The sequence below is a fragment of the Dermacentor andersoni genome, chromosome 9, assembly GCF_023375885.2.
Source record: "Dermacentor andersoni chromosome 9, qqDerAnde1_hic_scaffold, whole genome shotgun sequence".
Taxonomy (NCBI): domain Eukaryota; kingdom Metazoa; phylum Arthropoda; class Arachnida; order Ixodida; family Ixodidae; genus Dermacentor; species Dermacentor andersoni.
Genome location: NC_092822.1, coordinates 129,249,733 through 129,273,133, shown reverse-complemented (window position 1 = coordinate 129,273,133; position 23,401 = coordinate 129,249,733). Strand labels below are relative to the sequence as shown.

Here is a 23,401-nt window from a genome sequence, read left to right as displayed (position 1 = left end):
ACTACCCTCTTCCTCGTCGTCTCTCAGGCCACCATCATAGTCCTCTTCACACATTACCGACTGTGACTTCGCTACAATCACGCTCCGCACATTGAGACGCCATCCTGATGGCTTAACGCGAAGGAACACCAAGTTAATCATAGTACGGCTTGATGCGATGGTCGTTGGCAAGTGATGGCGCTGTTCTGACGGTGGCGTGACTGGCTCCGCGAGGTGATTAATAGAAGACGTCTTCTCCAGAAAGCGGTAGGGCCCAGGATATTTGCCGACAAGTTTAGTGGAGAGGCCACATGTGGTCGCGGGCCCTCTAAGCCAGACCAAAGAAGCAGGAGAAAAGTGCATGGAGAATGGTCGTCAGGTAGACGGGATTGCTGCTGCCACTGGTCGTCGGTAGACAAAGAGCGGGCAAGCTGGCAGCATTCCTTGGTAGGTCGAGCAGCTCCGAACAGCCTGGTACTTTCGGATGCATCAGTAGAGGGAAAATGTAGTAGTAGCTTGTGGCGCGGTACTGGAGGCATTTGTAACCAATGGAGGAATCTGGTCTCAGTTGGGATGGTCAGACGCGACTCACATTGACAGCATATCACCGAAAGTGGGGTTCAAGTGCTCTGTCATGCCGTTAGTTTGTGCATCGTATGCTGTACTGGTACGGGGGAAGATTCTGCATTTATTGAGCAGGTCTTTCAACGCACAGGAATGGAAGGCACGGCCTCTACCACTCAGGAGTTCGGGAGGGGCACCACTGTGGAGAATGAAATGCCGTAAGATGAGCGATGCAACATCACGGGAGGCGGCAGACGGTGGAGCGTCTGTTTGGGCATTACCGGTCCAGTGATTCAAGGCGACGATAATCCATGATGTGGAGCTGATCGATGCGCGCCGTATATGTCGATGCCAACACGATAAATGGGGTCGACTAGGGCAGCGGTAGGGGCGGTGACGAATAAAATTGCCCGTGAGGTGATTTCTGGCGTTGGTGTTGCGCATAGGAGTGAATTGATTTTCGCACGTGGTTATACGTGGTGCGCCAGTAAAATCGCAGGCGCAGCTGAGTGTAGGTCTTGAAGAGTCTGGCGTGAGCGCACTGTGAGTCAGCGGTGACAAGTGGCGCTTATATGAACAAGAAAACAGCGGGGTACGACAAGCAGCCACTTGTGACCGTCAGAGTCGTAGTTCGGATGGTAAAGAAGGCCACCAGGAATAACGAAGTGGGCAGCCCGGCGGCGAAGAGCCTGGGACGGGGAAGCGGTGGAAGGGTGAGAAATTAGGCTATCCATAGCACTAACCCAAGGATCATTGCTCAGTTCCGAAGCCAATTGTTGCGTACTGCAGATGTGAACTCATGCACGGAAAGGCAAGCACTTTCAGCTGATAACGCTGAGCGTGAAAGCGAGCCGGCATCTGTCTGTTTGCAACCGAAACGGTAGCAAACGTGAATGTCTTACTCATGTGGCTTCATGGCCCACCGGTCAAGGCCGCCGGATGGATCTTTCAAGGTGGACAGCCAACAAAAGTCCTGATGGTCAGTGATGACGTTGAAAGGGTTACCGTGCAAGTAAGGGCGAAATTTTACTAGAGCTCAGATAATGGCGAAACGATCTTTCTGTGTAACCGAGCAATTAAACTCTGCTTTTGTGAGACTTTGGCTCGCGTAGGCGACGATATATTCATCCAGCCCCGATTTCTGTTGCACGAGCACAGCGATGAGTCCAACGCCATTGGCATCAGTATAGATCTAGGAGGGGGCTGCAGGAAAGAAATAGAGTAGGATGGGTGGCGAGCTTAGCAGGCGACGCAGTGTTGTGGAGGCATAGTCCAAGCTGGCGGCCAAGCAAATATATCTGTGTCGCCGCCAAGGAGGTCCGTCAAAGGACTACTTACAAAGGCACAATTTAAAAAGAAAGGCAGAAATGTGAGCGCAGTCCGACGATGCTTCAAAGTTCCGTCAGATTCATTGGTTTTCGAGAGTCGACGATTCAACGAAGTTTGGCTGCATCAGGAAGAATGCCTTCATCTCGCGAAACACCAAGAATGGTGAGCTGTCGGGCACCGAAACGACATTTCTTTTTTTCAAGTTGAGTTGAGTTGTGCTTCAACGAGGCATTGCAAAATGCGCTCGAAATGGCTGACATGCGTTTGAATCAGCGGGAAACACACCTACGTCACTGAGGTACCAGAAACACGTGTTTCATATGAGGCCTCCTAGAATATTCTCCCTCATCCTCTCGAAAGCCGCAGGCGCAAATGCGTATAAAATGCGTCGGGAGTAAGGAGTACTGTTTTCCGCCGATCGGACGGGGCCATAGTAACTTGGCATATCCGGAGCTTAAATCTATGGCATAAAATAGCTTCGCACCCTGCAAACAGTACAGGGCTTCATGGATGCGTGGCAACCGATAAACTTTCTTGCGTGTGATCTTGTTCAGATGTCGGTAGTCCACGCAGAAACAAATCTAACCATGTTCTTTGGTAACAGCATGGCTGGTGACGCCCAAGGAATGTTTGAAAGCTGAAGAAAGGCCGCACTTCACATCTCAGCAACCTGGTCATCAGTCGCACGTCGTTATGAGGCTGAGACACGATAAGGTTGCTGTCGTAGAGGTTGATGGCTTCCTGTGTTCATTTGATGAGAAACGGTCGTTGTACGACCGAAACAAGAAGTATGGCTGTCGAAGGAAGCGCGAAACGTAGGAAGGAGAACTCCGTTCTGAAGAACACGCTTGGTCGTCGTTTCAGTGATGAAAAGCGTCGAGAAGTGGCGGCGCTACGGCGACGTCACAAGCAAGTGCGCCAATGTCCACCGAAGGAGAAGGGGGAGGACCGTCAAAGGTGCAAAGGCTTTCGACAGGCTGAACGCGACCGATGCGTTCGCGATGAAATGAAGTTAAGCGGCAAGCAAATACGTTACTTACAAGCACTTTCATGACTCCAGTGTGAGCAGTGAGGAATCCAGAAGGCAGTACAGAATATCTGCGAGTAAACACATCGGAGGGCGTAAAAAGGACAGACTTCCATCAGAAATAGTGGCACATGACAAAGACACAAGGGTTAAAGAGCACGAAGGAGCGGTGGTGTCGCCAGATACTAGCTGTTTATGACAAAGTGGTCGGGTGCTGACGGCCTGAACATTGCAAAGCACAGAAAGTTTGAGTTAGACGAGACATCAGTCAATCCTGGCGTTGTGCTTGGCAAGGATGTCCAAGCCTAAAATGATATCATCAAAGCATGAGTGGAGCACGACAAAATAAATGGTGCATAAGAGTCCTTGAATAGCGAGTCGAGCAGTACAGACAGCCATAGCGTTAAGTTTTGTACGTTCGCTGTTGGAAGAAACATGTCCGATGAAGGCTTGAGAACTATGCGAAGTAAACGGCACCGTTTCGTGCTCATGAAAAAGACGGTGGCTCCTGTATCGACAAGTGCAAGGATCGACACATCCGCACTCCTTAGGCAGACATTTCAGTCCCGTTGGCTGGAGAGGGACGAGGACTTGTGCTTTGCGACAGGGGCCGAACTACGTGTTCGTGCCTCGGAAACTGCGGCGATAAATTTTCCTGTTTAGTTGACTCGGTACGGCGACCATCGGAGAAAGCGAGCATCAACACAGAGATGGCAATGGACGGGTAGGTACAGGTAGGCGATCAGAGTTAAATGAAGGAGCAGGCGCGCACGGAGGTGCATAAGAAAAATGAGCATTGTAGCGTGGTGCTCGCCGGTCGTTCGACAAAGAAAGCATGCAACGACGGCTGTGGCGCGCGACTGACCAGCACCACCACAAGCAAAACATATCCGACGATCATCTGAGGTGCGCCCCTGCTGAGACCACGCTCCGAGTTGCATATAGAAGGTATGAAGATGCAGCCGTTCTGGTAGAGGCATCTGTGGAGGAGAGAAACGCGGCCATCAAGGCCGGGCAACTGTTTCTGAGTTTGTGAGAGGTGCGGTCGCTGACGGTAGATCACGGGCTCGAGGAATGAGTCAAGAGACTTTATCTTGGATGATGTTGCGGAGCATAGGTGTGAATAGAGGTGGCGGTGGCGGTGGTGGTGGTGAAAGCTTTTATGACAATGACAATGATGACAATGATGTTTATTTGCATCAGTACATCAGTACATGACGCAAGGGGCATGCGGAAAAAGCTGCCACATGGACAGCTTGACGAAGCCGCAGGACCCCGCGTAGGCGTTTGCGTGGCGGTAGCAAACACAAAGGCATCATTGTTTAGAAATGCCACTTGCACAAAATTGAGCATAACAAATTATTGCACAATAAAGTGATGTGTGGACACTGTAGTGGAGATATACATACCAGGTGGTGTCCCTAGTTTTGGACTTTTTGGTAGAAACCGCCGTCCTGGCTCTCTGGACCTAGGCCATTTGGGTTTGACGGTTTGTGCAGCCAAGCAAGCCCGCCTCCGTGTACTTAGATTTAGGTGCACGTTAAAGAACCCCAGGTGGTCGAAATTTCCGGAGACCTCCACTACGGCGCGCCTCATAATTAGAAAGTGGTTTTGGCACGTAAACCCCCTTAATTTAATTAATTTTTATTTAGCTTTGTGTTTCTGAAAAGCCCCGGAGCAGGCGTTCTAATGAATACATTGTTGCGCTAGCGGAAAAATAAAGACTTAGGAGGGAAAGTAAGAAGCGATAGGTCGAGCTCCGAGACCACGCTCTCCGACCAGGTTCAGCGCTTGACCTATCGTTTCTTACTTGCCCTCCTAAGTATTTATTTTCTTGCTAGCGCAACAATGTATTCATTAAATCTCAACCAACTCGCCCAGCAACAAGTTCTACTCAACAGGCGTTCGTTCGCCCTCCCGAGATCTTTAGCGGGCACAGGGCATTGGCGATTACTATCTCTATAAAAATCTAGAATTTCTACGAAGTTGTTGAAATATTGTCGTTCACTCTAGTCCATGGAAGCAACGCGAGCTACCTGGGTGATGAGTGCTCGGCCAGCCGCATTCGCGGCATCATTTCTCCCTAGGCGACCTGGAGCCCAGCGATGTTTTTATGCGGATTTGATTTCTTCATGCTCCAGCGCAATGTTTCTTCCAGAACTGTGACCTACGAGGCTACTACGCAACTACAGACGTCCCGCAACTACGAGGCTGGCCTCGTAGTTGCGGCACGTCCTTCACGAGTCCGTAATGATATGTTCTGAAGAATGGTTGCAAGCAGCCAGGCCCACGGCCACTTTCTCCGCCTCTGTAGGTCCAGGATTTCTGAAGGAGCTCCACCTGTCGTTGTTGGTGAACTACTACAGCCGTGTACCACCCCCTTCGGCTTGGGTCAGCGATGTCAACGTACTATATACCACCCTGTCCGGCATAATGGCGCTCGAGCGCACGCATCCCAGCCGCTCTTCGGCCCTCATGTTCTTCTCTATCTATTTTCGTGTGGAGAAGGTGTACTAATGTGGTGCCGTGCCATATTCCCGGTGCCCGCACCCTCTCCGGTATATGTACGTCGTGTTGTATATGTAGCCTGTCAAGCAGTGCCTGGCCAGAGCATGCTTGGGCTAACCCTGTGTGCTGATTTGTGAGGTGAGCTTCCTTGAGTTCCTGGTAAGTGTTGACTACCCCTAGTGCCATAAGGCGAGTACTCGGAGTAGGTAATGAAAGGTCAAGGGCGCTCTTTATCAGTGTTTGTATGGTGACGTCTAACGTGTCCTTTACGTGCCTGCGCGGAAGAAGGCAGGGCACCGAGTAAAGTATTCTAGTAATGACCAAAGCATGTGCCAATCGTAAGGCATCTTTGCTCCGTTAGCTCCCCTTGTTGGAGACGCGGCGCACCATACGGCCCACCTGGTCTCCATTCTTACGGAGTTTGTCCAGTTTTGTGTCCACCCGAAGTCGCTGATGGATGTATCATCCTAGAATTCGTGTCTGTAGTGCCTCTTTTTTAGGTCCGGCTGAATGGGATAAGAAAATCATGGTGTTATGTTTAGGCGAGGTCCTAATGTGGACAAACTCCGCTTTGGTAGGTGCACATTGAAGGCCACAGGGTGCAGCGTGTGCGTCCACCACGCTAGCCGCTGCAAGCAGGCTTCCCTCCTCCATATGGCCCGAAGTTCCCTCCGTTGCCCAGATTGTGACGTCGTCGGCGTACAACGCGTGCTGCACCCCTCTGATATTCCCCAATTGAGCACTATGTTAACTTTGTTAAATAGCAGGGGCGACTGTACAATGCCTTGTGCGGCGCCCTTTGTGCACATCTGATAGGGTCTATATTCTTCAGTTTGCAAACGAATCAATGGGACTCTGTCCGTAAGCAAGTCTGATGTTTTGAAGGCATTGGGGCTACAGTTTGTGGCACTGAGGTGGCAGAAACACAGACACTGAGGTGGCATGGCACTGTGTTTCACATTGTCAAAAGCTTCTTTGAGATAGCAAGTATTACTGGGTCATTGTGAGGCAGGGCTTGGATTAGAGGGCCTCCCTGCGCAACTGCAATAGGACATGTTGTGGCTATTTGTGTGGTCTGAAGCCAAACATGGTGGCCACGACGGCCTCCTTCATTTTCCAGGTACTCCGGTAGGCGATCCCATACCCCTAGCTCCATGAATCTGCCCGCGCATAAAGACAACGATATAGGCCTGAAATGGTCCGTGTTGATTGGTTTGCCTGATTTTGGAATGAAGGTGACAAAAGCCCGTTTCCCGCTCTATTGGAAGGGGAGTTTCCCCTTGCCAGATGGAGGTGGTGTAATAGCGGAGGTGTATGTATATGGCGACGGCTCCGGCACGCACGAGACCATAGACAGCTTGCTGAAGACGTCTGCGTGAATAAGCTCCTAGGATCAGCAAAAGCAGAGGGCTGTGGTCGTCTGCGATGGCGAGGCTTGATATGGTATTGTCTGGAGCAGGAGAGTGTCTGGCTTGGAAGCGTTGCCTGCGCAACTCGTGGTAACTTTGGCGAAGGTCAATTACTTTCGCGACGGTGCGAGGATTCTTCGATAGCAACATTTACAACGCGCCGCATTCAATACCCTTCATGATACGCTTGATTTTATTTTCTTCGGGAATAGCCGCTTGCACAAGCCGCCGATGTCTTCTATAGAACTTCTCAAAGTTTCACCCACCTGCTGGGATCTTGTGGGCAAGCGATGCTCTTCGTGAAGCTTTCGTACCACTAAGCGACCGAACACTTGGATGAGGCCGGTTTTAAACACGCGCCATGTAGTAAGGTCGGCATCATGGTGAAGAAACCATGTCTTGGTTACATCCAATAGCTAAAGAATAGCGTTCCTCAGCTTGGTATTGTCGTCCCATTTATTATGGGCACTCACTCCCTCGTAGGAGGAGATCCAATCTTCAACCTTTTTGTCGTCTGTGCTGGTGAAGATGGAGAGATCTCACAAGGCACCAGAGTGGGTGAGGCCGCCAGAGGAGCAGCACTTGCGTCGTAAGGCATGAAGCAGGGACTTCGGAGTTTCAGAATTGACGACGACCAGCACATGTACCACTTGAAATGAGCTTTATTGCAGTAGGACGCGGGCGAACGGGTATCAGTCGATGTTCAGCCAAGCACAGCAGCGACGAGCTCACGCATATGGCCATATTACTAAGGCACTGGTCACTCTTCTTCGCTAAACCCCTTACAGTCACCAACATGCACTCTTTTACTGCTTTTAAATATTTTATAAAATGTTTGCCTCCACCCCCTAGAAATTTTTAAAGGTCTACTCTCTGTAAGCCTGTGCTGCTTGAAAAAGTGTACTGATTTAAATGCTTTATTTTCATTTTGAAAGGCAAAACAGTAACCGTTTCCTTATGGGTTGCGCTTGTGAAAGGTTTTCGCGAAACTGTACATTGTCTGTACTATATGTCGGTTGTTCTCATGCGTCGGGGCTGCCACATTGTCGATCTGGTGAAATCCGCAGCTTTCCGCGGCAACTCTCTCCTTATGCAAAGAAAATAAACTGATTTGATTTGATTTGATTTGAAGCGGCGCATGAAAAAACATACTCATACGAGCATAGATTGTTTTCGGTGAACGTTTTCCCGAGCCAACCTCTAATATAATTTTATCGCTGTGTGTAAGAGGCGTTTTTTTTTTTTGCATCCGAAGCTTGTGGAACATTTATTTTTTTCATTTAGTTAAGATATACTACATTCCGAGGACAAAGGAGGGACTCCTACAAGATACTAACATGTTGCGCCGCAAAATGCAAAGGCGTGCGAAAAAAAGAAAGAGTGATAACCTTAGGGAAAACACAACTTTAGTACGATGTTTAAATACAGCATCAATATTGCTGCGTCCAAGCGCGTAAAAAAGACGCGGGGATCAAGAAGAAAAGGAAACATGAGAACAAAGAGTGTGCAGCTGCAATTCCTGCTGTTCGTAGCCTGTTGGTCTTGCTCTCGCATGTCTAAATCAACCCCTTTTCCCCGTGCTGGTAACAAATTGGTGGACGGTGCGGCGTACACCTCGCAACCACGGAGCCTACGCTGCTACAACTTCGCCGAAGCCGTCGTCTCGCCGGACTTCAGCCACCCTCACCTGAAATGTCTGAATACGCCTGCCAGATTCCCGACGGACCTGACGAGGGCTTCCAGGCCAGCACCTGGTGTTTCATGGCAATACTACCGGGTGCCACTCACTTTCGCAGGAAAAGCCGCAGAAGATGTCGACGAGTGTAACATGAACTAGCGAAGGGTGAGCCGGTCTAGCCGTTGGAACTTGACCGCACAATTGTTCAATGTCGTGTTTTCCCTTACCGGCACAGCGCTCGTCTCGTATGAGCATCACGAAGACAAGCTCCCTTCATGGGAGCGTTTCGTTGAGGAGCTCAGAGCGTGTTATGGAAACTCTAGTGCAAGAAAGAAACGCGCTGAACAGACGCTTTCGCAAAGAGCTCAGGTTCCCGGCGAGACCTGTACGACTTATATTGACAAAGTGCTGAGACTGTGTAAAATAGTCAACTCTCATATGTCTGAAGATCACAAAGCTGGACATTTGTTGAAAGGAGTAGCCGAAGACGTCTACAACTTTTTGATCGGCAAGGAAAACTTGGATTCCGTGTCTGACGTCATTCGCCACTGCAGGACCTTTGAGACGCTGAAGATGTGGCGGATAATACCGATGTTTGGGCGCCTGGCTAATGTTAGAACGGTGGCAAGTGTAGACCCGAGCTCGTGTGTTGATCGTCACTTACAGTGCATACATAGGCGAGGGACAAAAAAGGACGCCGAAGACAAGCGCTGTTTTAGCGATGCCCGACGAACTAGAAATATACTGAAGTGTTGACCTTCCATCAACAATACGGCAGATTTTTCGCGAAGAGTTGCTCCATTGGGAAGAGATGCACTATTGCACACCCGGCATCACTAGTGCGTACTCAACACACGAGATGAGAAACATGGCCGTTTCGACCCCATGGCAACCGGCGGTTCACTCAGCGACCATTGAGTATAGGTCTACCCCACAAACCAGAGGGACCATGAGCTATCAAGATCATGACTACGACCAACGCCCTCGCCGCACGCACACCTCCCGGCGGCTGATGCCTAGCCATGAGGAATGTGACCCACCTGCTGGCTGTGCAGTCGACAGCAACATGCGTGACGACATGGAGAAACATAGAAATTTGCGGCATCTGCCAGTCTGTTTCTAATGCGGTGTCGTGGGCCAAATAGCGAGGTTTTGCAATCGTCGCCCAACAACGTGGAATAGTCGATTCGGGTTTTCAACAAGGACCACACTTCCTATGAGGACAGCTCAACAGCCGTACACCACCTCTTGGTTAGCTGGCGTCCCTCCCGGCAACGATTACTGGCAGAGAAGCTTTCGGAGCCGCTCGCCGGAACCTGACAGGAGTTTGATGCCACCGCCATCTTCTCGTGCACCGCGTTTACATCATTCTCCATCGCCAGTGCGCCGCTCCGCCTCTCCTTTACAACCGGAAAACTAGCTAGCGCGGCCCATGGGGGTGAGCTCGCTCGACACGTGCTATCGACAGAAATGTCCCATGCAGTTGCTATTATTAATTACAAAGTGCATGCACTTGTTGATGATGTTTCTACAATGGCTTTAGTGGACACCGCAGCAATTGTATCCGTAATGAGTCTCGGTTTTAAAGGTCGGTTAGGGCGAAAAGTTGTATTTGGGTGGGACCAGGCTGCAACGTTTTGTGGAATGAGCGACGAGTCGTTGCGCCCTGTTTGTGTGTGCACGGATGAAGTATCCTTGGCTGGTGGAGTTTTCCCAGCGGAATTTGCAGTTATTCCCCAATCGACGCACCAAGAGATTTTGGGCATTGACTTTTTGCGACAGTGTGGCGCGACCGTCGATTGTCGCATGGGGGAAGTTTGCGTCGATGGACATGTTTCGTCCGGGCTCTAAGAGGAAACTTTCAGTCAAGGTGAACTTTGTGGCCTGCGTCCACCACTGTGTGCGTGGCGGTTGTATGTCGCGGTGAACTTCCAGACAGTTTCAATGCCTCCGCAGAGCCAATGCATCTAAATTGTGTGAAGAAGAACGTTTTTGTCCCTCATTGTGTGGTATCCATCGGCAAAGGGCGTGCTGGCTTGTGGACGGCCAACTCTTCGGCAGAACCCGTCCTGCTTCCAGACGGCTTGAAACTCGCGTACTTTACAGAGTACAAGTCTTCGTCCGTAGCCGTACTAATAGACCCGCCGTGTGAGGCCTGCTAACCTTGACCACGTCGCTGACAAAAAGCTTCTGTCTATGATGAACAAGTCGGCCAGCACAAGGGAGCGCCATACCTTGGTGGATACGCTTTCTAAGCATCTGTCATCGTTTGACTTTGCGCGGCCAGACAAAGCGCTCTCTATTCCCGAGTCTCGAACACGCCATACAATCGATCAGGAAAAAGCCTTTCAATAGGTGAAGCGCCAATAGTGACGGCACACAAGAAGAAATACAGACAGGACAAGGCGCTACTTGCAACTGTTTATTGAAGTCACAGGTGGCTGATTAAATAGCCATCAGGAGAGGGGAACGAAAAAAGAGGGACACTGAATATGTGAATGCGCACGTGCGAGAACACTGAAGATATATATGAAGGGAATCACGCTTAACCTACATCTAAAACTTATCTAAAAACATGCTTTCATCCGTGTATATATTCAAAGGCGTGGTACTGACACAGTTGTCCCCTCTTTTTTTAATCTTGTTGGCCTCCAACAATTCACGCGCAACAGAATCTTTACTTTTATACATGATTTTCGTATCATGAAGCCTTGCTTTACATACTTGTTCATTCTCATTCCCGCAGACCTTGCAATGAACCGGCAAGTTTGATCCATATCCATTTTTCAATGAAAGCTTATGCTCCCGCAGGCATTCATTAATACATCGGCCAGTTTGGCCGATATACTCTTTTCCACAGTTCAGTGGTATGTGGTATACTACCCCTTCTTCACATTTAACAAAAGGGTTCGTATGTTTAATAGAACACCCTACTTTTTTAGAGTCATCCGGACCAATCAGGCAGCACAAAGTAGCAAGTTTTCGCGGCGCGGCAAAAACCACAGGAATTTTGTATTTCACGGCGACGTGTTTCAGATTATGCTCACTTTATGAGAATATGGTATCACCACCGCTTTAGCTTTCTTTTCGACTATTTGACCTTCTTCACTTCTTTTTCTTTCTTTTTTAAATTTTTTCAATAACGCCTCCGAAACAGCGCGAAACTTGAAAAAGCCTCATCGCGTGTCGCCTAACGAGCGCAAGATAGTCGGGGAACAAGTGAGTGAAGTGATGAAAAATGGGATAATAAAAGAGTCCTCGAGTTCTTGGGCAGCTCTGGTCATACTTGTCCGAAAGATAAGACGGTGACTGGAGATCTTGCGTCTATTATCGAAGATTAAATGCCGTGACTAAGAAGTATGTCTATCCGCTGCCCCGGTGTATGATGCAATTGATTGCCTTCATTAGGCCTCTTATTTTTCAGTGGACCCACGCTCAGGATATTGGCAAATCCCGATACACCCGGCAGACAAGGAGAAAACGGCCTTCATAACCCCGGATGGATTATTCAGATTCAATGTGATGCCATTTGGGTTCTGCAACGCTCCAGCAACCTTTGAAAGGTTCATGGACACCATTTTACGTGGGTTAAAGTGGAACATCTGTATGTGCTACCTTCACGACGTTGTTATATTCGGGTGCACATTCCATGAGCACAATACGCGCCTGGGTATTTTCCTAGACTGCATCAAAAACGCTCACCTGGTTCTGAACTCCAAGAAATGTAACTTTGGTGACCGTCAAACCCTTGTGCTGGGTCATCTTATTGACAAAGCTGGTATCTGGCCTGATCCCCTCAAGACGACAGCTGTTGAGGCATTCAGTGCACCGCTGACAGTGAAGCAACTTCGTAGTTTTCTGGGTCTTTGCTCTTAATTTCGCCGATTCATTCTTGGTTTTGCTGGAGTCACTTATCCTCTGACAAATCTGCTACGTAAAGACGCACGGTTTGAGTGGACACCCGAGTGTGATTCTGCATTTCGTCAGTTGAAGTTCCTGCTGACCTCCCGACCTATCCTTCGCCACTTCAATCCTACTGCGCCGACAGAAATCCACACAGATGCTAGTGGCGTGCGTCTGGGTGCCGCCTTGGTCCAACGCTATGACGACCGTCAGCACATGATTGCTTATGCAAGCCGCTCATTAAGCAAACCTGAACGCAATTGCACGGTGACAGAGCAAGAATGCCTCGCTGGAATCTTTGCGGTTCAGCGATTTCGCTGATACTTGTACGGACGCTCATTCCTAGTCGTCACAGACCACCATTCCCTGTGCTGGCTCGTGAACCTTCGCGACCCTTGTGGTCGCCTTGCGCGCTGGGCTCTGAGGTTGCAGGAATATAACTTCACTGTTTCCTACAAGAGTGGCCGAAAACATGCTGACGCCGACTGCCGTTCCCTTATGCCGCTTACCACGGCGAAATGCGACGCAGACTATTTTGATCATCTCGTCGCTTCTGTGACATCCACTTTTCCAGATATTGATGCGTTCAAAGCAGAACAATGGACAGACACCAAATCGGAGCCACTCTTGACTTCTGCCCATTTAAGTGCAACAAGCAGCTACTGTGTACGTGACGGGTCCTGTACAAAAGGAAGTACTCAAGCACGGGTGCACGCTTCCTTCTAGTGGTGCCGGAGCGTCTCCGGCCAGCAATCCTTCAGGCTATGCACGATGACCCTACCTCCGGTCACTTAGGCACTGTGCGCACCCTTTATCGCATTCAACAACGCCTTTACTGGCCCCGGATGCGACATTGGGTTGAGTTGTACGTCGCCACCTGCATACAGTGCCCACGTCGGAAACGCCCAACCACTGCCCCATCTGGTCTCCTTTAACCTGTGCCGCCTCCCAGCTCACCCTTTCGGCAAGTTGGAATTGATCTGTTAGGCCCCTTTCCTCAGTCATCTAAGGGGAACCGCCGACTATTTCACATGCTATTGCGAGACGGCGGCTATACCATCAGCCACTGGCACCGAAGTGTCGCTCTTCTTACTTCACGTTATTTTCTGCGACATGGACCGCCCGGTGTTACTATAAGCGACCGGGGACGTCAATTCAAGGCGGATATCGTGGAAGAGCTTGTGCGTTTATGTAACTTGCACCTCAGGCACTCGACGCCGACGCCGTATCATCCGCAAACGAACGGCCTCACTGAGCGCACTAATCACCAATAATCACCAATATGCTTTCCATCTATGTTGCGTCCAGTCATAAGAATTAGGATGAAGTTCTACCGTTTATTACTTACGCCTACAACACCGCCAAACACGAGACAATCGGCTACAGCCCCTTCTTCCTTCTATATGATCGGCCGCCCTGTTATACGCTCGACACTGTCCTCCCTTTTTACCACAACGACAATCCCACGGTCGCCGATAAGCTATGCCTCGCTGGAGAGGCTCGGAGACTTGCGCGTCTGCGGACTTTGACATCGCAAGAAAACTCCAAAGCCCGCTACGACGCACGACATCGGCCTGTTACATATCACCCTGGTGATATTGTTTGGCTTTGGACTCCCACAAGGAAGCGCGGTTTGTGCCAAAAGCTGCTGCAAAACTACGATGGACCGTATGTTGTCATCGAAAAAGTCACCGAAGTGAACTATACTCTCGTGCGCCTCACGAACACTGGTAGACGTTCTGCTAGGACACAAGTCGCGCATGTCGCAAGGTTGAAATAATGCATGCCGCGACAAGCAAGTTGACTCGCGCAGTGGGCTTTGTCTGCGAGGAGAGGTATGTTGCGTCCAAGCGCGTAAAAGGGACGCGGGGATCAAGAAGAGAAGGGAAGAGGAGAACGAAGACTGTGCAGCGGCCAGTTCTACTGTTCGTAGCCTGCTGTTCCTGCTCTCGCATGGCTAAATAAACCCCTTTTCCCTGTGCTTGTAACAATATCGCAGATGGTTCAATAAGACACTTTCAAAAATGTTTTCACATTATCAATCATTAGCATATTTTCAAGCAACGCGTTCCAATGGGCCATAGTGCGAGGGAAAAGCGAATGCTGGGCTGCGCTTTTTCGTTGTGTTCTTATCTAGCTCTACATTAGCAGTGGTTGTACCTGTTGTATATGTTTTCGTTGTATCTATTGTATATGTTTTCGTTGAACCCTCAGTAACCAAGCTGCATGCACGACGCGAGTAACGTTTTACATTCGGGAAGGCACGCGAGCACCAGCGCTGAAATGTTCCCTGAGCCACGTGTAAATATCCGTCGCGCTTGATATCAGAATTTCGAACGTTACCGACTCTGCTCGCCGATCTGGCGTGCTTTGGTGTTTTTTGTTTTGATGGGCATTAGTTCAGCCAATAAGAAGTTGAATTCGTAACTCAGCTTTGTTACTACGTCGTTTTCCCTCGTCACTACAACGTGACAATAAGCACTTGAAAGTACATTTCGAAATACCATGAACAGCAACGGAATTTATTTTCTCGCCATTCGCAGATGTCTTTTGCCATGAGTCGTGTGGTAAAGCTGTGCTGCGCTGAAGAATCTGGATTGGAAGAGGAAGCAATGCCCGCCGAAAAATATCCTGAAGCAGGTACTTAGCTGTTTCACTTAAACTTATCTTGGAACTTTCGTGGAATATAGCGAATATGTCACATTTAAACTAAATACTTATGACACCGACCTTCGAATCAAATACTGATAAGCCAGGATTCGCGCAATAAGAGACACAGTTAGCCACATCTAAGAAAGTCTGTTTTTTTTTAAAGCAGGGTATAATAGCTGCGACAAAGTTCGGGTGCACAAAAAAAAAAGTAACAACGCCAACTGTAACAGCAGCATGGCCATATATTTCCTGCACCTTAAAACTCTTCGCCTAGTTCCTCCTTCAAGCGTATGTCTATCATTCAATATCTTTCGCTGGAAAAAGAAGCATAAAGTCGTATTTCGGGACGTTCTGTTGCCTGTAGTGTGACGTCCTGTAGTCGGACGTTCTGTAGTTCTTGATCAATATTTAATTAAAAATTGGCACGGAACTCTTCATGGCTATGTAAATTTGTTAGTGCAAAAATAAGTAAAAAAAATACTCTTCCGCCAGGTATTCCAACTTGCCACCTGGCGATCCCAAACTTAGTACCTTACCAGTGGACCACGCCGATTTCTCTTTTCTTTCATGATATTTATTACAGTAGCATTTAACCGGACGTCAACCAGTTTCGCATAGTCAGAGAATGGAGGGCACAACGAAAGTCACACAGAAAAGGCAGCGTTCACACTGTGCGTGCGAACGTTGGTTCCACGGGACTGGGCATGTATATTTTCCCCATGTCAACAGTAAGAACCTCTGCCCGCGTTCGTGTTTACATTTGTATGTTGACAGCCAAGGTGCGCTTTCGTTCCGCCGCGTCAACTGGTGCCTCTCTAGAAGAGCAAAAGTGTTCTTACCATCGACAAGTAGCATCGTAGAGTGCTAGAAGATCAATTTTGCTTTACCATATCCATATCAGTTTAGAAATTCATAAATAGACAACGATGACCAGGGACACTGTTAGGGTAAATTGCTACTGCTAATTTCTACAGCTGTCCCTCACTCTTTACGCTTTTGAGCGAGCATAGATTTCGTGTCTTCAATACAAAATAGCTACATGAACATTGGCGGATGAGTGCTCATTTGGGCGGCTTACCGGTTTCAACGGCAGCGCTGTGCTAGAATACTGACACCTGAGCGAGACAGTTTTTCACGCAACTTTGTGGAGCAGCCCAAAACTTCTTTACCGCTTCGCAAAAGCTTATGCAATATTTCGGGGAAATTAACTAATGTGTCAGCGTAATGGCACGTGTAATTCCACAGGCCCGTGTGCCACATCTTACCAAATAAAACAACATGGATACGCATACAGATGCTATGATATTGTTTAGTGGCCAATTTTGAGGAGGCCTGTAGGGCGTTGCTGGTGCCTCGTCGTCGCGGCGCAATTACGACAATTGGCCACGTCGACTTTAATACTAGTGTCGGTGTTAACAGCATTGCCGGTATCAGAGAACGCACCATTCAATACCGCGCAGGAGAAAATATCAGTGTACACCGCCGATGCGAAACTGACACAATTTTAAAGCGTCGTGACGGAACGCGCTTCTGTAGGGGGCACCATAACAGTTGTTGCAATATAAAGTGGTACATTTCTAACGCCACGACAGAAAGTGTGTGTCATCGCGACAGAGAGTCGCTGTTCAATGGTTTTTAGAGACATTGTGCTTTATAGAGAAACCAACTACAACTGATACCACATCAAAAATTTAAAAATCACTACCATGTGCATTACTCCTCAATTTGTAATCCTTTAGAGACGCCTTTTAGAGTCTCCCCCTCCTTAAGCTGTTTGAGCTACAAATAATTCCAAATTATTTTTGTAAAATGAGCAGTAAAGCTTGAAATAGGCGCCGTTGGTGTCTGAAAGCATGATAGACTTAAAATTCTTTATATGTTCAGCTTGTGCTTGTTCGTTTTATTATATTTCTTGTCTGGTTTTGATAGCGTGGCCCATTGTCTATATTTTTCTTTTTTATTTGTTTTTAGTTTTTTATTGTGGCGTCCGCAGAGGCTCATTGGTGACTTTTGTAATATACGCTGCTGGTGAATTCTGAAGAAACCTGCCATTGTGCAGACGCCAGGCCCTACTCCGACATCCTTAGTATGCCTTGTGTGCTTCCACTGCAATTTCTGAAATTAAAGAAAAAAGCTGAGCTAGAAGTTTCAGAAGAGTTAACTGCTGGGTTAGTTGGTGATCTTGCATACTGAAAAAATGTTGCGCCAAGAAACAACACACACAAGAAAGACGACGACACCACGGGCGCTACTTCAACTGTTTAATGAGGGTGAAAGCATTCGTCATATATAGCCCTTCACAACACCGCGCATGCGTACAAGGCAACATGGAGTACAAGGTTTTTATCAGAGTAGGCGCGATAGAAACTTCAGCTCAGCATCGTAAAGAAAAACCGACGTATCACTAACACAGTTCGGACCCGCTTTCTTGATGTACAAGGTAAGCAGGGTAAGAAGGCTTCCAATGTTTCACGTGATGTCTGATGATTGCCTCTACCCAAAATCCTCGCATCGCGGAACCGTGGAAAACAATCGGTGCGAGCCCTGCAGTGATCCACAAGTCGCTCACCTTCATTATTCTTAATACCTTTTGCATGTTCCCTAAGGCGGTCGTTGACACAACGCCCCGTCTGTCCAATGTAGGATTTCCCGCAGGACAGAAGAATTTCATATACCACGTTTGTGGCACACTTTACGAAACGCTGGCCATGCTTCTTCTGACAGCCAGGCATTTGGCTTTCGCAAGTTATGCGACGGCTTAGCTGGGCAAGCTTTTGGGGAGCGGAGAACACCACCGGTACATCATACCGGTTAGCCACTTTTTTGAGGCTGTGCGTGACTTTATGGATGTATGGAACCACTATAGGCCACTCTTATTTCTTCGGCTCTACCCTGCTTACCTCATTAAACAGTTGAAGTAGCGCCCGTGGGGTCGTCGTCTTTCTTGTGTGTGTTGTTTTTTGGCGCAAAATCTTTTCAGTATGCTAGAAATTTCAGAAACTGAAATTACGGCATTCAAGTGCCTAATGTCAATTCTTATCATTGAAGCCATCAATGAAAAACTTGAGGTGTTGAAGTTCAAGTTGAAGCATTCAGTCCTTTCTTGGACAAGAATATGAGCAGTCTGCATTAACGCAGGTCACTCTATGTGTCATTCACCTTCTTTAAACCGTCAATAGCAAGCATTCAAATGTGCTTGCACCTATTGACTACCAGTAGCTTCGGCTCCTTTGGAGCCACGTGCATGTGCAGTGGAGTCGAAGCACAGAATTGGAAGCACCTTAAACATACTGGCCTGCTTCACTCTTCAAAAGCTGTCTCCATTATCTGTGACAAAAATACCATAGCAGTTTCTAAATATGTCGTCAGTGATATGAGCTACTGTTCTTGAATATCGTGCGCGCACTTTGTGAGTGTTTCTTTGTTGAAAATCTAAACATGTTTTCGGTATTCCTAAAGCTTTAATAGTTACCTGAAGTTAATTTCACATTAGCTAAAAAATAGTATAGGCTGCATAAATTTAGTGTCAGACAATGAACCCTGAGAAAGCATTCGGGTAGGTATTTGTTATCTTTATGAGTAATCTATAAAGTCGAGGCCCATGACAGTGCTCTGAAATGCCACACGTGGGAGACGACCGACATCATACGCACTCGCGTGCAGTGCTTCACCAATTACTACACCACTTTCATCCATGTTCTTGTGGATTTATGTTTGTGTGCACAAGATAGCCCTGGGAGCACTAGCCAGTGTCTTTCAGAGGCAAAAAGGCCGAAGCACAGCATTCCTTTAACCTCAGGCATCATGTAGTACATGGCTTTAGGAGCAGCTAGCTCGCAACGTGCAAGTGCTTGCTGTGTAATATGCGATGTAAAAACAGGTTACGAGGATATCTGTAACGTATTTTTCCTATGCGTTACATGAGCAAAAAGATCACAAGCCAATCCACTCTGTATAGGTGGATGACCCGCGAGTTGTTTAGGGCATGACATAGACGTGACATGGAATTTTGAGCAAAGGTACGAACTGATTGAATGCCTTGATCGGGGGTCATCGTGGTGAAAGGTACGCACACACATGTATTGTTAATCGCGTGGAGGACGGGCCTACAGCCCCCCGAGGCCGGAGGAAACTAGTCACGTGGACGCCTCGACGAGACCGCCACCATGGGAGAGCGGAAGGAAACTAGACACGCAATCGCGTGGAACTCCGACAAAGAGAGCGCGGTGTGAACGTAGACATGGCCGACGTGGTCGGCCTTTTGGTCTAGGATCCAATCGCAGTGTCCTTACCTTGTGCATAGGACCTGTTTAGGTCCCAGCTGTGACAGGGGTAGAGCAAGGCAGGTTGCCGGTTCCGCAGCCAAGGCTGTTGCCGGTCCCGCAGTTCACATGGTGTTGCGGCTCGAGGTGGCGTTTCGGCCAGGAATCCATCAAGCCCATCGACGAGTACGTCCGGTAGTATGAATGAAGGAAAAAAGGCTCATTTTACGTTATTTACACTGGCTCCCGATACGTAAACCCCCTCCATGTAAGAGCATATTGACACGTGTACTTATCTTTATCGGGCAACCACGTTTCGCCGCCTAACAAATGTAATCGCACAGCATGGGACGCGCCTGCATGTATCCGAAGTTTCTGGAAAGTTATCGATGCTTCTATCCGCTGTCTGTTGTCGTCGAGACTTATGTTATCTGATTTTATCACCTGACGCGAATGGTGTAGAACTTTGTGGAAGGCACGCGGGTCCGAACGATTAGTCTGGAACATTCGACGACTGCTCTATAAAAGCCGACCCGCTTGACCCGCAGATCAGATTTCCGACGATCGCCGACTGTGTTCGCCGCTTTCGTTGTGCTAGAAGTGTAGCCTGTTTTGTGGGCACAAGTTCGCCCAATAAAAGTTAGTTTTCTCGTTCACAGTATTGCTACTGTGTTCTTCTACGTCACCACCACGTGACATCTGGTGGAGGTGCTTTTCGTCCATGTACAGGACGCCGCCGACAAGCCGTGATCCCAGCCCAGACCACAAACAGAACACCATCGTAGTCCCGGACCACCGAGCAAGCCGCCGTCTTCAACAGCTGCCCCCGGAGCACGGACCTCTACCTGAGAAGACCAAGAAGATTGTGGCCAAGGCAACCGCAATGGCAGCCCCAGCGTCCCCCATCGTGCTGCAGCAGCCCAGGGAACCATCAACGTTCCGCGGTTCCACATTTGAGGACCCGGAAACATGGCTGGAAACGTATGAGAGGGTCGCTACGTTTAACAACTGGGCAAGCGACGACAAGCTACGACATGTCTATTTCGCATTGGAGGACGCCGCCAAGACGTGGTTCGAGAATCGAGAAGCCACCTTGACGACGTGGGACCTCTTCCGAAGAGGCTTCCTGCAAACATTTCAAAGCGTCGTGCGCAAAGAGCGAACCCAAGCTCTACTGGAGACAAGAGCGCAGCTGCCGAATGAGACGATAGCGATTTTCACTGAGGAAATGAGCCGTCTGTTCCGCCACGCCGACCCAGAAATGTCAGAGGAGAAGAAAGTACGTCTACTGATGCGTGGTGTAAAGGAGGAACTTTTCGCCGGTATGGTAAGAAGCCCACCGAAGACCGTCGACGAGTTTCTCCGTGAGGCGACGAGCATCGAGAAGACACTGGAATTGCGGAACCGGCAATTTGACCGACGCACCAAGCCAACATGCTACTCCGGAATTCAATCACTGGCCACGGACGATTTATGCGAGACCATCAGGGCAGTCGTGCACGAAGAACTGCGCAAGGTCTTGCCATCGTCGCAGCCTCAAGTGGCCTCGATCGCCGGCATCGTGAAAGAAGAGGTGCACCGATCGCTAGGAGTTCCTGAGGTGCAACCACAATTACCACAGCCCCAGCCAGAAGCGATGACTTACGCCGCCGTCGCACGCCGTCAAGCTCCCCCTCCGCGACAACGCCAGGGCCCTGTAACGCCACAATTCCGTCGTCCACCGCCGCCGCCGCCAGCACGCCCACCCGTCGCCCAGCGCACCTACGCGAGGAAGACGGATATTTGGCGCGCCCCCGATCACCGCCCGCTCTGCTACCACTGCGGCGAAGCCGGCCACGTGTACCGCCGATGCCCATACCGCGACCTGGGATTGCGAGGCTTCGCCGTGAACGCACAGCGCCCGAGGGAAGGTGAACGCCCTCGTGACATCGACGACTACCTCGCCGCTACTCAGTTGAGCCCTCGACGACCGTCCCGTTCGCCGTCACCAGGCCGCTACCTGTCGCCGCAGCGCCGTCCATACACTGGCCCAGCCCGGGGCCGCTCTGCGAGCCCATACCCGGAAAACTAAAAGCAGCAACCGATGGAGGTGCGGTTGCTGTTCGTCGAACTGACGAAGATCCTCCGCCGCCGACGAAGACGACGCAGAGACCATCTCGACGACATAACGACACGCCGCCGTCCCGACGAAGTATGGAAGCCAAAACTACACCGACGAAAGACGACTTGACGACGAGACGTTCCAACTTCAGTTCAACACGACGCAGCCGTGATCCAACGCCAAGACCTAACTGCAATGCCAGACAAAGAACAACCGACCTCGACGTGCTTCTCGACGGCCACGCAGTCACTGCCTTAGTCGACACAGGGGCCGATTACTCCGTAATGAGTGGACACATCGCCGCCCAGTTGAAGAAAGTTAAGACCGCATGGGAAGGCCCTCAGATTCGCACCGCTGGAGGACACCTCATCACGCCGACTGGGATCTGCACGGCAAGAATAACCATTCATGACCGGACTTACCCTGCCACCTTCGTTATCCTCCAACAGTGTTCACGAGACGTCATTCTCGGTATGGACTTCCTGGACCAACACGGCGCAATCATCAACCTGAAGTCGAAGTCAGTAACGCTGTCGGAAGATAAAGCAATGCCGCCGGAGAGCCCTCGTAGCCATCACGCCTTGAGTGTGCTAGAAGATCAAGTGAGCATCCCGCCTCGCTGCAGCATTGTTATTTCGGTCAGCACCGAAACACCCGCTGACGTAGAAGGCGTCATCGAAGGCGACCAACGTCTACTGCTAGACCGTGAAATTTGCGTCGCAAGAGGGATCGCTCGACTGCATGGAGGGAAAACTGAAGTGTTGCTGACAAACTTCAGCCAGGAGTTCAAGCACATCAACAAGGGCACGACGATCGCGTACATCGAGGAAATTCTGGAAACAAGTAATGCGTTTGTCCTCTCGGATTCCGCCGCATCTACCCCGACGACCATGGTTCCCGAACCAGACTACGACATTAATCCAAATCTCCCTATGATTAAGCAACAGCAGCTCAGAAGTCTGCTCCGACGATACAAAGGCTGCTTTTCGACGTCATCGAGGATTCGACAAACACCAGTCTCCAAGCATCGCATAATCACCGAGGAATGCGCTCGACCACTCCATCAGAGCCCTTACCGAGTTTCGGCGCGAGAACGTGAAGCTATAAGAGAACAAGTCGATGAAATGTTGCGCGACGACATCATCCAGCCGTCGAAAAGCCCGTGGGCATCCCCTGTTGTTCTGGTAAAGAAAAAGGACGGAACCCTACGTTTCTGCGTCGATTATCGTCGTCTGAACAAGATCACGAAGAAGGACGTATACCCCCTCCCACGGATAGACGACGCATTGGATCGGCTCTGCAACGCTAAATACTTCTCGTCCATGGACCTCAAGTCTGGCTATTGGCAAATAGAAGTCGACGAAAGAGATCGCGAAAAGACCGCCTTCATCACCCCAGACGGCCTCTACGAGTTCAAGGTTATGCCATTCGGACTGTGCTCGGCGCCTGCAACGTTCCAGCGCGTGATGGACACGGTTTTAGCAGGATTGAAGTGGCAGACCTGTCTCGTTTACTTGGATGACGTCGTCGCCTTCGCCGGAAATTTCGACGTTCACCTTAGGCGGCTGGCAACAGTACTAGAGGCCATCAGGTCATCAGGACTTACTCTGAAGCCGGAAAAGTGCCGCTTCGCTTACGAGGAGCTTCTATTTTTAGGCCACGTCATCGGCAAATCTGGAGTCCGCCCCGACCCGCAGAAGACAGCTGCCATAGCAAAGTTCCCACAGCCCATCGACAAGAAGGCAGTGCGTAGATTTCTTGGCATGTGTGCCTACTACAGGCGATTTGTCAAGAACTTTTCACGCATCGCTGAGCCGCTGACGCAGCTAACTAAATGTGACGTCGAGTTCAAGTGGGAAACGCCGCAGGCCGACGCATTTCAAGAACTCAAACGACGCATGCAGTCGCCGCCTGTACTTGCGCACTTCGACGAGCACGCCGATACCGAAATCCACACTGACGCCAGCAGCCTAGGCCTCGGCGCCGTCC

The 23,401-nt window shown here is 49.6% G+C and overlaps 2 protein-coding genes across 2 annotated transcripts in view; both read left to right on the top strand.

Annotated features, from left to right (window-relative positions):
* LOC126529703 (multidrug resistance-associated protein 1-like) overlaps positions 1 to 7,416 on the top strand; it is a 91,768-nt gene extending 84,352 nt beyond the window's left edge. The window contains exon 9 of the mRNA XM_072284609.1: positions 7,345 to 7,416. Coding sequence (XP_072140710.1) covers positions 7,345 to 7,416 — 72 coding nt within the window. The remainder of the gene's footprint in view (positions 1 to 7,344) is intronic.
* A 7,536-nt stretch (positions 7,417 to 14,952) lies between these two features.
* The window catches only part of LOC126529702 (ATP-binding cassette sub-family C member 2-like), an 89,022-nt gene continuing 80,573 nt past the window's right edge, over positions 14,953 to 23,401 (top strand). Inside the window, exon 1 of the mRNA XM_072284608.1 lies at positions 14,953 to 15,037. Coding sequence (XP_072140709.1) covers positions 14,953 to 15,037 — 85 coding nt within the window. The remainder of the gene's footprint in view (positions 15,038 to 23,401) is intronic.